This window comes from Nerophis ophidion, linkage group LG16 (genome assembly GCF_033978795.1).
Source record: "Nerophis ophidion isolate RoL-2023_Sa linkage group LG16, RoL_Noph_v1.0, whole genome shotgun sequence".
Lineage (NCBI taxonomy): Eukaryota > Metazoa > Chordata > Actinopteri > Syngnathiformes > Syngnathidae > Nerophis > Nerophis ophidion.
Genome location: NC_084626.1, coordinates 37,562,528 through 37,577,335, shown reverse-complemented (window position 1 = coordinate 37,577,335; position 14,808 = coordinate 37,562,528). Strand labels below are relative to the sequence as shown.

At 39.1% G+C, this 14,808-nt stretch overlaps 1 protein-coding gene across 1 annotated transcript in view; it reads left to right on the top strand.

The window, feature by feature from the left end:
* esyt1b (extended synaptotagmin-like protein 1b) overlaps positions 1–14,808 on the top strand; it is an 87,024-nt gene that overhangs the window by 12,898 nt on the left and 59,318 nt on the right. Inside the window, exons 2-8 of the mRNA XM_061875135.1 lie at positions 52–93; positions 5,133–5,267; positions 5,346–5,419; positions 5,492–5,564; positions 5,632–5,721; positions 5,808–5,863; positions 11,503–11,623. Coding sequence (XP_061731119.1) covers positions 52–93; positions 5,133–5,267; positions 5,346–5,419; positions 5,492–5,564; positions 5,632–5,721; positions 5,808–5,863; positions 11,503–11,623 — 591 coding nt within the window. The remainder of the gene's footprint in view (positions 1–51; positions 94–5,132; positions 5,268–5,345; positions 5,420–5,491; positions 5,565–5,631; positions 5,722–5,807; positions 5,864–11,502; positions 11,624–14,808) is intronic.

Sequence of the window (14,808 nt, the reverse complement as noted above, 5' to 3'; positions counted from 1 at the left end):
CATTTTGTTACGTTACGTAAAAATATAATTTTCCTTTTTTGTTCACCACAGGTCAACTTTCCAGATGTGGAGAAAGTCGAATGGCTGAATAAGGTAAAAAAAATAAAAAAATCACCCTCTTGACATTTGTTTGTTCGGCCTTCACTAAAGCACACACACGATCAAACACAGCTGCTCCGCTGACTGACACTTTAACGCCAACATGTGCGCTTGTCCACTGCTTATGGTTGCAGCCATGTTGCAGAGAACCCCCCCGCCCTCTGTTATTATAGCCACTCAGCCAGTCTGTACTGCAGCAGAAGCAACAGGCCTGGTGCCAGTCAACCCACTCAACATTTCCACTTCACTGTAGCCGTGCGCACAGGAAGGGGGAGGAGCTGCCCTGTGCATGAAAAGAAACCATCCATTGTATCCTCCCCCTCTACACCTAATTGTGGTTAGTCTCAGAATAGTATCATCAAACACGTTAGTATGATCACAAGACATTAGGCAGACAAAGAAGTAGAGTTATGAGTCGTGCGACTGCAGGACATCGAGGCCTTCACATGAGCAACAGGCAGCCGATGACTCATTCTAGACTTATGCCCGTTTGTTAGCAACTGTGGCGCAAACGCTATTGCCCCTGCATTTCATTCTTACCCCCGTGGGATGGAATATTCTCTGATAAATCAGCGTTAAGCTGACCAGTTGCAGTGTTTCTGAGGATCCGAGCAACTGGTCAGCCACAGCTGCTTCAGTCACTTAAATGCAGCACGTAGTTCTGAAAGTGTACAGAGCAAATACAGGGTTAAAAGTTTCTTTATGTTGCAAAATTTGAGTGTCTCACGAGCAGTCTTATTTTGTACATTCCGGGGAACCAGCGTGCTCTACAATGGACATTTGATATTGCTCTATTTTGTCAGAGTTACAAGAGTGTTCTGCTGTTTTTAAAGGGGAACTGCACTTTTTCTTAAATGTTGCCTATCATTATGAGAAACAATGACGTATGGATTTTTAAAATGCATTCTAAATGTTAACGGGGGAGGGGGGAGAAGCCAGTTCCAGTTAAAGTACCAATGATTGTCACACACATACTAGATGTGGCGAAATTATTCTCTGCATTTGAACCATCACCCTTGATCACCCCCTGGGAGGTGAGGGGAGCAGTGGGCAGCAGCGGTGCCACGCCCAGGAATCATTTATGGTGATTTAACCCCCAATTCCAACCCTTAATGCTGAGTGCCTAGCAGGGAGGTGATGGGTCCCATTTTTATAGTCTTTGGTATGACCCGGCCGGGATTTGAACTCACGACCTACCGATATCAGGGCGGACACTCTAACCCAGGGGTCACCAACCTTTTTGAAACCAAGAACTACTTCTTGGGTACCGATTAATGTGAAGGGATACCAGTTTGATACACACTTAAATAAATTGCCAGAAATAGCCGATAAGCTCAATTTCCCTTTAATAAATACATCTATATATATATAAAAATGGGTATTTCTGTCTGTCATTCTGTAGTACTTTTTTTTTCCTTTTACGGAAGGTTTTTGTCGAGAATAAATTGAAAAAACACTTAATTGAACAGTTTAAAAGAGGAGAAAACACGAAAAAAATGAAAATAAAATTTTGAAACATATAGTTTATCTTCAATTTCGACGCTTTAAAATTCAAAATTCAATCGAAAAAAAATAAAGGGAAAAACAAACTAATTCGAATCTTTTTGAAAAAAAAAATGTATCGAACATCATTAGTAATTTTTTCTGATTAAGATTAATTTTAGAATTTTGATGACATGTTTTAAATAGGTTAAAATCCAATCTGCACTTTGTTAGAATATATAACAAATTGGACCAAGCTATATTTCTGACACAGACAAATCATTATTTCTTCTAGATTTTCCAGAACAAAAATTTTAAAAGAAATTCAAAAGAATTTGAAATAAGATTTAAATTTGATTCTACAGATTTTCTACAGTCGCCGCAATAATTTATTTGAATTTTAATCATAAGTTTGAAGACATATTTCACAAATATTCTTCGTTGAAAAAACAGAAGCTAAAATTAAGAATTAAATTAAAATGTATTTATTATTCTTTACAATAAAACAAATACATTTACTTGAACATTGATTTAAATTGTCAGGAAAGAAGAGGAAGGAATTTAAAAGGTAAAAAGGTATCTGTGTTTAAAAATCCTAAAATCATTTTAAAGGTTGTATTTTTTCTCTAAAATTGTCTTTCTGAAAGTTATAAGAAGCAAAGTAAAAAAAATAAATGAATTTATTTAAACAAGTGAAGACCAAGTCTTTAAAATATTTTCTTGGATTTTCAAATTCTATTTGAGTTTTGTCTCTCTTAAAAATGTCGAGCAAAGTGAGACCAGCTTGTTAGTAAATAAAATAGAATACAAAATAGAGGCAGCTCACTGGTAAGTGCTGCTATTTGAAGTATTTTTAGAACAGGCCAGAGGGCTACTCATCTGGTCCTTACGGGCTAAGTGGTGACCGCGGGCACCGCGTTGGTGACCCCTGCTCTAACCACTAGGACACTGAGTTCCTAAATGGCTGTCAAAATTGTCCCAAAAGTGATCAAGTCGCCGCTATAAATAGTATGTCTGCGTTAGCGCTTTTAATAACAATATCACCAATACTCGGTTAATATTCAAGTCATGAAATGTAAATGGAGTATTGTTGGCCCTTTTTGAATGTTTATCGGATTTTATAAGCGGAATATTGGAGCCCCATACAGCGGACTTTTATTTACGTTTATTCAATATTTAGAATGCATTAAAAAAAATCCATCTGTCGTAATGTCTTTCTTAATGATTGTGAACGATAAACAAAAATATTTTTCTTAAAATGCAGTTCTCCTTTAAGGACCTCTTGCAAAAAAGCTAGTCAAAGATCATCTCCATGAGAGCATTTTGAGACTCTGCTGCAAAAATGTTAGTCCGTCAAGTTTTTTTAACGGACTCGCGGGCCGACAGTTGGTGAAAAAGAGAAGACCTACAACGGAACTTTGAGGAACACAACTGGTATAACAAGATGAAGAAATGATTACTGACTGCATCTAAAGTAAACAACCTATAACAACACCAAGCAGGGTTTCCCACACATTCATTTATTTGTGGCAGCCCGCCACAAATAAAATAAAAACGTTTTTTTTTTTCGGCTTTTGAGTTGCTCGACCGCTCCTAAATGCAATGGGACTCTGTCTGTGAATGGAGCTTGTAGTTACATATTATATAAATATGTAAATATTATATAAATATGTATATATATATGTACATAAAGTGTTGTAATTATATTCCAACTCCACGTTCTTCTTGGTCATCGCTGCCGCAAGATTGTCAGAGACATTTTAAGTGTCAAATAAAAATGAGCTGCATAATAGGAAATCAAATAGTATTTGTCCTTCACTATGTGGTATGTTACTAAGATTATGAAATGTTCTTCATTCTCTAGCGAGTGACTTTTCAAATGATGCTACATATTAGCAGTAATGCTACTTTTTATAGCAACGCTTTTGCCCCCCACACTTGACAAATATGGTTGTCTGTTCGACATATTCCCACTTGAAGCCGAACCAGCGCCAGATGATGGAAACCCTGCTGTTTTTATTGGGAATTAAGTCTTCCTTCATTTGTTACCAGATCCGCACCTTCTTTCTCTCGTATTACCACTCCTATGGCTAGCTAACGTAGCCCAGTCTGCTACCTCTCTGCTGGGCGAGGGCGTATACAAATGTGACGTATGACGTGACAGTATGTGACGTGTGTAAGTTTGTGCGCCTACTTGTCTGTTAGAAGGAGAGACAGGAAAGAGTGAGAAGAGCCTGTAGTGTAATGCCCGCAGCTACAAGCAACTGCGTGAGAACTTATACTCGAATATTATGATATTGTAATTTTCTATATTGCACAGAGACAAACCCGCGATATATCGTATATTTCGATATATCGCCCAGCCCTACTGTGAATATACATTTATGCAAACAAATAAATGCCTCTAATCGATGCCTGGTCCTTTCTGCAGTTGAGTAAACACAGTAAATGCCAACAACGACTGCATGAGACATACAGGTATTACCGTATTTCCTTGAATAGCCGCCGGGCATGTAATATGCGCCTGCCTTGAATTACTGCCGGGTAAAACTCGCTCCCCAAATTTATGAGCGCATGCTTACTTTTACTGCCGGGTCAAATTCGTGACATCACAAGCGACGCTTCCCCTGCCGTCATTTTTTGAATGGCTGAGGAGTTTTTTTTTTTGCTTTTAATATATGTAAACCAGGGGTCTTGTTCCACAGCGATACAGAACACACACTGATGGTTGTGATATAAAACAACTTTAACACTCTTACTAATATGCGCCACACTCTGTGAACCCTAATCAAACAAGAATAACAAACACATTTCTGGAGAACATTGGCTCTGTAAAACATTATAAACGCAACATCCATGACTCTTGGCTATATTATACACCCGCTAGCACCAAACACCCCCCCCCACCCACCCTCTCTGTGCGTTGGTTGAGGTGGGCGGGGTTGGGGCCGCGTGTATAATATAGCCAAGAGTCATGGATGCATTGGAATTCTGGGTAATTCTTATGTTGCGTTTATAATGTGTTACAGAGCCAATGTTCTCCAGAAATGTGTTTGTTATTCTTGTTTGGTTAGGGTTCACAGAGTGTGGCGCATATTATTAGTAAGAGTGTTAAAGGTTTTTATATCACAACCATCAGCGTAAACGGTCTGGCTGTTGACCAAATATGCATTGGAATCTCGTATGGGAAGCAGCGAAATGCATGCGTCCTACCGGCATGCAGACAGCATGGTGCAAAGATGGGCCCGACGACATGTTGTAGAACAGTGGTCCCCAACCTCCGGGCCGCGGCCGCTGAATAATTTTTTGTTCTTATTTTTTTTTATCACACTAAATTTTTTAATGCATGCCATTGGTAAGCGCAGGGGTAAGAAGAGGTTTTAAAATTATTAGTGCCTGCTTACTTTTACCGCATGCCTTGAATAAGCGCAGGAGTGAGAAGAGGTTTTAAAATGATTTGCGCCCCGGCAGCTATTCAAGGAAATACGGTATATAATATTTAGTTAAAAAAGGACAATGCTTCCTTGTTGTGTGTGTGTTGTGGTCTTTAGGTGCTGCAGCAGGTGTGGCCCTTTGTTGGCCAGTATCTAGAGAAGCTCCTAGTGGAGACCATCGCGCCGTCTATTCGAGCCTCAAGCAGCCACCTCCAGACACTCAGTTTCACCAAAGTGGACATGGGCAACAAGGTGACATCCTTGGTGCTGTTACACAACATAAATAAAAAGGTATGTATCTTTTTTAATCGTTCATCTCTTCCCCTGCAGGCCATGAAGGTGGTAGGAATCAAGGCGCACACCGAGAACGACAAAGGACAAGTCCTGCTCGATCTGTACATCAGGTAGCGTGTTGTCTTAGCCCCTCCCCTCCCCGCTGCCCACCGGCTTGCTTTCTGACATTTTCTTTCGCTCAGCTATGTCGGCAATGTGGAGATCAACGTGGAGGTGAAGAGATACTTCTGCAAAGCCGGGGTCAAAGGAATACAAGTGAGTCGGAAAGACGCCTCACGATGCGGAAACTGTTGTAACAGCGACCTCACGTGTTTCCTCTTAGCTGCACGGGATGATGCGGGTCATCCTGGAGCCTCTGATTGGTGACGTGCCCATCGTGGGAGCAGTCACTATGTTTTTCATCCGCAGGCCTGTAAGTTGATCCATCTACATTCGTCTTTCCTATTTTCTCCCATAATGATTGCTTTCACATGTGTCTTCTGCTTCGGTGCACCCCAGAAACTAGACATCAACTGGACAGGAATGACTAATTTGTTGGATATCCCTGGATTGAAGTGAGTAATGCTCTAATAAACCTTTTTTACATCAGGATTTATCATATCAGTCTGCATGTATTATTCCACAGTGACAGGCGTTTTGTTTTTTTACAACTGACTTGTATCGTCTGTTTTCATAATCTTAGAGCGGTCGCCAAGTCAGGTTTTACACACGGCTACTCAGCTCTGAAAAATTACATAAATCCCTTGTTTATCACTGTCAATTAATTTCCACGAAGAAGGAATGATTAATTGAAAAACCTTTATTTGTATACATTTTAACATATCAAAACCTGTTTATGACCTTCTAAATACCTTTATCAATCAATCAATATATCTATCAATGTTTACTTATATAGCCCTAAATCACTAGTGTCTCAAAGGGCTGCACAAACTACAATACAAACCACTACGACATCCTCGGTAGGCCCACATAAGGGCAAGGAAAACTCACACCCAGTGGGACGTCGGTGACAATGATGACTATGAGAACCTTGGAGAGGACCACATATGTGGGCAACCCCCCCCCCTCTAAGGGACCGAAAGCAATGGATGTCGAGCGGGTTTAACATGATACTGTAAAAGTTCAATCCATAGTGGATCCAACACAGCCGCGAGAGTCCAGTCCAAAGCTGATCCAACACAGCAGCGAGAGTCCCGTCCACAGCGGAGCCAGCAGGAAACCATCCCAAGCGGAGGCGGATCTGCAGCGCAGAGATGTCCGCAGCCGATACGCAGTCGAGCGGTCCATACTGGGTCCCGACTTTGGACGAGCGGTCCATCTTGGGTCCCGACTCTGGACAGCCAGTACTTCCTCCATGGCCATCGGACCAGACCTCCTCCACAAGGGAGAGTGGGGCCTAGGAGAAAAAGAAAAGAAACGGCAGATCAACTGGTCTAAAAAGGGAGTCTATTTAAAGGCTAGAGTATACAAATGAGTTTTAAGGTGAGACTTAAATGCTTCTACTGAGGTATCATCTCAAACTGTTACCGGGAGAGCATTCCAAAGTACTGGAGCCCGAATGGAAAACGCTCTACAGCCCGCAGACTTTTTTTGGGCTCTGGGAATCACTATTAAGCCGGAGTCCTTTGAACGCAGATTTCTTGCCGGGACATATGGTACAATACAATCGGCAAGATAGGCTGGAGCTAGACCGTGTAGTATTTCATACGTAAGTAGTAAAACCTTAAAGTCACATCTTAAGTGCACAGGGAGCCAGTGCAGGTGAGCCAGTACAGGCGTAATGTGATCAAACTTTCTTGTTCTTGTCAAAAGTCTAGCAGCCGCATTTTGTACAAACTGTAATCTTTTAATGCTAGACATGGGGAGACCCGAAAATAATACGTTACAGTAATGGAGGCGAGATGTAACAAACGCATGGATAATGATCTCAGCGTCTTTAGTGGACAAAATGGAGCGAGTTTTAGCGATATTACGGAGATGAAAGAAGGCCGTTTTAGTAACGCTTTTAATGTGTGACTCAAAGGAGAGAGTTGGGTCGAATATAATACCCAGATTCTTTACCGAGTCGCCTTGTTTAATTGTTTGGTTGTCACTCTTTTTGTATCCAATAAAGTAATGCTGCTTGAGGCTGGATGAATCAGGGGCCACGATACTGAACACTGGGCTCTGATTGGTCTGGTCTCATCTAGTGGCCAATACTACTCTAGCATTGATACGCTTAGTTCGTTTAGCCATTTCTATGCTGGAAAATTCTTAATATAGGGCAATAATGTTGTAGAGCAGGGGTGTCAAACTCGTTTTAGCTCAGGGGCCGCATGGAGGAAAATCTCTGCACACGCGGGCTGGACTATTATAATCATGGTGTTAACACAAAAAAAAAGACAACTTCAGATTGTTTTATTTGTCTTACTTTGGCCAAAAATAGAACAAACTACATTCTGAAAATATCACAATAAAAATATAGAAAAAAATACCAGCAGCGATAAGATCCATAAAGGAAAGAAGAAAGTGAATGAATGTTTATAACTGAATACATTGAGGCTGCATAAACATTTGTTTTCTTTTGTATTATTTTTCTTAATGAAATAAGTAACGTTTTTGACAACTTTTTTCCCTAACACAATATAGAATGTGAGATATAACAGGATAATGCATACATTTATCATTTGTTTTCAAAATGGTTACAAAAAGTGGGACCCCAAAAATGTACTGTTTGACCCCATTTGTATGACTTGATGGGGTCCCCGGGACCCCATTTTGAAAATTCCTAGCGCCAACACTGATGGAGTATTGGTGCGTGCAAAACATCAGCAGGTGGCTGGGGTCTGCGGGCTGGTTCAAATACTAATCAAATATCATCCCAGGGGCCATAGATAATTCACTTGACTTTTGACTTTTACTCTACCCTGTTGTAAAGTATGTAAAAAAAAAAATCAAAAAAATCTGCAATGTGTTGAAGCCGCAATATTTGAAGGGCGATGGTTTTGCTGAAATTTAACAATTAAAGGTATCAATTATGTTTATCATCTACCAAATTAATAAATGTAGGTGGATATTGTATTTTTAGGGTGAAATGTTAATTAAAAGCATTATTATACTATGTTATGTTTTTGTCCAGGGTGTACGCCGCCTTCCGCCCGATTATAGCTGAGATAGGCACCAGCACCCCCGCGACCCCAAAGGGAATAAGCTGCAGAAAATGGATGGATGGATGTTTTATTAAAATAAACATAACATAAACAAGACATACTACAATCATTATATTATTTAGACCTGCCTTTGACTCTTAATCAACGACTCAATCTGATTCGTTAGATTTTGCCCATACTTTTTGTATGCTAAATGTATGCTAGCAAGAAAAAACGCACAAATAATCAGATCTCGTTTGTGACTTGTTTTTCATCTCAAAAGGCTGAATGATGACTACATAAAGGATATAAATAGTTTAGTGAGGTCCTCGGATTGGCCCCAGCGGTGTCTGCTTCGGCTCAAACGTAGTGCAGAGAATATAATCAAGTTTGTTTATCAAGAGCAGGGATTTCCAGATTTTATTTTATTTTTTTAATTAATGCTAAAGCCGACCATATGCTAAGCTTTTTGCTTCATAGCTTTTGTGTTATTCTAGGTGACCAAGCAAAAAGTTGCTAGTGTTATGTCTGCCTCATTAATAATGAATTGATTTCATTTTTCGGAAAATGCGGAGGGCCAGTTTAAAACAACTAACAGCTGAAGCGCGTCATGAAACCACTACATGTATAACAATGGACTCTGGTCTGGTCTGCATTTTCAACTCACCTTCTTCCTTCAATGTCCAGGGGTTCAATGTTCAACGATTGAACCGCGATAGCCAAATCAGACTCCTCTGAAATAAATAGTCCAATATTTTTGAGACACCCCTAATAATATTATCAAAAATGCTTCTTATGAGTCAAAAAATAGGCTAAACATATTCTGAGGAGTAAAAATATTTTTTAATACGTCTTAAAAACAAACCTTTAGCTGTGAACAAGGCCTGGCTAAATTGGAGCCTTAAGCAGAATTCTTTCACACTTTTTTTTGTTTGTGTGAAATTATTTTTATTTTATTTGAGTCAAACATGAATTTAATTAGATGCATTAGAACAGTTATTTTAGATGCAAAATAACATTTAATTTAATAAAAACGTACATCTTCCTCCACACTGTGTGTAACAAGGAAGAATGACATTGTCATGGAACATTTGCTATTATGTTCCTAAAAACGGGGCCCGCCATGCATCATGTCCATATGCACAACCCATAATATTTTTTCTGAGTGGGCTGGCCCTGGCTATTAAGATAGGTTTTGAATATAACATGTAACCATATTTTCCGGACCATAGGGCGCACCAGATTATAAATCGCACTGCAGATTAATGGTCTTTTTTTTTAATCTTATTGCATATATTGGACGCACTAGATTATAGTGTGCATTAAAGGAGTCATATTATTATTTTTTTCTAAATTGAACACACTTCCCTGTAGTCTACATAACATGTAATGGTGGTTCTTTGGTCAAAATGTTTTGATTGATTGATTGATTGATACTTTTATTAGTAGATTGCACAGTACAGTACATATTCCGTACAATTGACCACTAAATGGTAACACCCCAATAAGTTTTTCAACTTGTTTAAGTCGGGGTCCACGTTAATCAATTCATGGTACAAATATATACTATCAACATAATACAGTCATCACACAGGTTAATCATCATAGTATCTACATTGAATTATTTACATTATTTACAATCCGGGGGGTTGGATGAGGAGCTTTGGTTGATATCAGAACTTCAGTCATCAACAATTGCATCAACAGAGAAATGGACATTGAAACAGTGTAGGTCTTACTTAGTAGGATATGTACAGCCAGCAGAAAACATAGTGAGTTCAGATAGCATAAGAACAAGTATATACATTAGAAAAATATTTGATTATTTACATTAGGTTATTTCCAATCCGGGGAGATGGGATGTGAATGGAGGAGGGTATTAGTAAAGGGTTAAAGTTGCCTGGAGGTGTTGTTTTACAGCGGTTTTGAAGGAATATAGAGATGCACTTACTTTTATACCTGTTGGGAATGCATTACACCTTTTGTATACATTATGTTTTACAGATCATCGTCAAGCCACTTTCTGACCGTCGCTTCCGGATGCGGCATTTTATGGGCGGTCTAATTTATAAGGGTCACCTTCGGCAGCGTCTTCTCCCCGTCATTTTTGTTGTTTAAGTGTAGCGTGCAAGGACGGGAGTGGAAGAAGTGTCAAAAGATTGAGCTAACTGCTTTAATGACATTTAGACTTTATTTAAATCAATAACAAAGCAGCATCTCAACAACAACACGGAAATGTGTCCCGTTAAAAACCGTCCGAGCAGAACTCTCTAATAACTAAAGTTCCTTGGGTGAATAACGTAAACTTACTACACCGGTATGTTTTTGGGCTTTCATGGCGAGTTTACAGGCAGATATAAGTAAGAACTTTACACTACTGTATATAAGAAATGTCAACAGCGGTAGATGAATGTCCTGTAACAAGAAGATAGAGAAAAACAACAAGCTTATCGACTACGCTGTCGGCACGGACTACAAAGGCGGAGACGCGCAATTTTTCAGGATTTATGAAGATCCCAAATACAGAACAGCAGGTACCAGAAGGAAAATAAAGTTGGTTTTGCATAATATTGCGAAACAAAACGCCAGACATTTCTTACCTAATACACTCACACACCATAATAATGCTCATATGTTGAAGCACATCAAGCGGTGGGACTTCATAGCTTACCAAAGTCGTACTAAAACATTTTGATAGATTTTTGAGCACCGTGTGTAATGTTCTATATTTTCAAAGGAACATATAAAATATTGTTGTTCTTTACTTGAGTCATATTGCCATCCTAGTGCAGCCTACACAAATCTCTTATGTTTGACTGCCATCTACTGGTCACACTTATCATTACACCATGTACCAAATAAAATGGCTTCGAGGACGGTAAGAAAAAACAGAATTAATCCGTACATTAGGCACACTGGGTAATAAGGCTCACTGTCGAGTTTTGAGAAAAAAGGATTTTAAGGGCGCTTTATAGTCAGGAAAATACGGGAAATGTGTTTTCTATAGCTGACTCCAAAACTATGTCTAATAATAAAAATTGAATTTGTGTCTTTCTTCCTCTCAGTGTTATGTCTGACAGCATGATCATGGATGCAATCGCCTCCTTCTTGGTGCTGCCCAACCGCCTGGTAGTGCCCCTGGTCCCAAACCTGCATGTGGGGCATCTTCGCTCCCCTTTGCCAAGGGTAAGAATGCATTGCACATACTATTAATTTTGTCAGAGTTACAGGAACACTGCTGTTTTTAATGACCCTCTGCAAAAAAGCTAGTCAAAGATTATCTGTATGACAGCACTCTAGTCTATTTAAGAATCTGCTGCAAAAAGTTTTTTGAACTGAACTCATGGGCGCCAAGTTGAATAGCCCAAATGTTGAAAAAGAGAGGGCTCAAAATAGACCCTAGATGACCGCTTCTAGTATAACTAAAGGAAGTTGAAAAAATATCTACTTAATGCATCTGAGATAAACAAGCTACAGCAACACTTTAGTTACATAGATCCCATTAGAAAAAAAAAGATAACTGCCAAAAAGGAGAGGACTTAAAGGGTTGCCTGGAGGAACGCCTGAGTTATATAAATCACAAGTTTGGACCCCAAAATGACAATGCAAGGATCTGCTGTTGTGCTTGAGGTGGTCCAGTTGTCTCTATACAACAGGAGCAGTCTTGCGTTTTGAGGAATTTGCTGCAAAATAGTTTGTCTCCCAAGTTTTGAACTGAACTCGGAGGCCTTTATGGTGTCTTTTCCAGGTCAGATTTAGCCTGTGGGCCATCAGTTGAATAGGCCTTTGCCGGATGCACTCATGCAGCCCCAGATATGACGAAGCTACCACCAAGACAAAAAAGTTACATTGGGACTCACTTGTGTTGTTAGCCTTTTAGAAAATAATGGATGTGTGTTAACTCATCTATCCTGCAATACCATTTTTACACCAAATACTCTAAGGCAGTGGTTCTCAAATGGGGGTACGCGTACCCCTGGGGGTACTTAAAGGTATGCCAAGGGGTACGTGAGATTTTTTAAAAATATTCTAGAAAATAGCAACAATATAAAAATCCTTTATAAATATATTTATTAAATAATACTTCAACAAAATATGAATGTAAGTTAATAAACTGTGAAAAGAAATGTAACAATGCAATATTCAGTGGACATGTTCCATAAATATTGATGTTAAAGGATTTATTTTTATGTGAAGAAATGTTTAGAATTAAGTTCATGAATCCAGATGGATCTCTATTACAATCCCCAAATAGGGCACTTTAAGTTGATGATTACTTCTATGTGTAGAAATCTTTATTTATAATTGAATCACTAGTTATTTTTATATCTTTTTTCCCAAATAGTTCAAGAAAGACCACTACAAATGAGCAATATTTTGCACTGTTATAGAATCAGAAACTGATGACATAGTGCTGTATTTTACTTCTTTATCTCTTTTTTTCAACCAAAAATGCTTTGCTCTGATTAGGGGGTACTTGAATTAAAAAAATGTTCACAGGGGGTACATCACGGAAAAAAGGTTGAGAACCACTGCTGTAAGGGGTGTCTAATCTATGTGGCCGGCAAAAAAAGTGTCGTAATGTGTGTATTTGTGTCTGTGTGTTTGTGTCAGCAAGCATCTATATAACGGCGTATTGGCGATTACCCTCGAGAATATGGCTTTTTCCCCAGTTTTGACAGTATTCGTACATCTTTAGCAAAATTCCATCTTCAATTTTGTATGAAATTAATATGCAGACTTAAAGCATTGCGATTGCAGATTATGTTTAAAAACAACTGTGTAATGTGATCACAGGTCACTATGAGACAGCACACGTAGTTGTAATAAATATGAATAAAAAAAACACTGAAGTTAGTGTAGTGTGTGTATATAAACATACATACATACATACAGTTGTGGTCAAAAGTTTACATACATTTGTAAAAAGCAATGTCATGTCACAGAACTTTCTTCTAGAAGGTCTTATCTTTGTCCATGTGATGTCAGATGAAATAAAAATTTTGCTTTTTGGCCACCATACCCAGCAATATTTTTGGAGGAGAAAAGGTAAAGCCTTTAATCCCAGACACACCATCCAACTTTCAAGCATGGTGGATGTAGTATTATGCTCTGGGCCTGTTTTGCCGCCAATGGAACTGGTGCTTTACAGAGAGTCAATGGGACAATGAAAAATGAGGATTACCTCCAAATTCTTTAGGACGACCAATAATCAACAGCCCGGAGGTTGGGTCTTGGGCGCAGTTGGGTGTTCCAACTGGACAATTACCCCAAACACACGTCAAAAGTGGGGAAGGAATGGCTAAATCAGGCTAGAATTAGGGTCTTCCCAAAGTCCTGACGTGTCCAAACATTTGGATAATGCTAATGAAACAAGTCCATGTTAGAAAACCAACACATTTAGCTGAACTGCACCAAATTTGTCAAGCGGAGTGGTCAAAAATTCAACCAGAAGCTTGCCAAAAGCTTGTGGATGGCTACCAAAAGCGCCATATTTCAGTGAAACTTGCCAAAGGTCATGTAACCAAATATTAACCTTGCTGTATGTATACTTTTGACCCAGCAGATTTAGTCACATTTTCAGTAGACCCATAATAAACTCATAAAAGAACAGAACTTCATGAATGTTTTTTGTGACAAACACATCACAAAAAAATAAGAGTTGCAGATATTATTGGAAACTCAAGACAGCCAAGACATTATGTTCTTTAAAAGTGGGGCGAAAAAGTATTTAGTCAGCCACCGATTGTGCAAGTTCTCCAACTTAAAATGATGACAGAGGTCTGTAATTTTCATCATAGGTACACTTCAACTGTGAGAGACAGAATGTAGAAATAAAATCCAGAAATTCACGTTGTAGGAATTTAAAAACAATTATTTGTAAATTATGGTGGAAAATAAGTATTTGGTCGACCATTCAAAGCTCTCAGTGATGGAAGGAGGTTTTGGCTCAAAATCTCACGATACATGGCCCCATTCATTCTTTCCTTAACACGGATCAATCGTCCTGTCCCTTTAGCAAAGAAACAGCCCCAAAGCATGATGTTTCTACCCCCATGCTTCACAGTAGGTGTGGTGTTCTTGGGATCCAACTTAGTATTCTTCTTCCTCCAAACACGACGAGTTGAGTTTATACCAAAAAGTTCTATTTTGGTTTCATCTGACCACATGACAGTCTTCCAATCCTCTGCTGTATCATCCATGTATCTATTTTGGTATAAACTCAACTAGTCGTGTTTGGAGGAAGAAGAATACTGAGTTGCATCCCAAGAACACCATACCTACTGTGAAGCATGGGGGTGGAAACATCATACTTTGGGGCTGTTTTTCTGCTAAGGGGACAGGACGATTGATCCGTGTTAAGGAAAGAA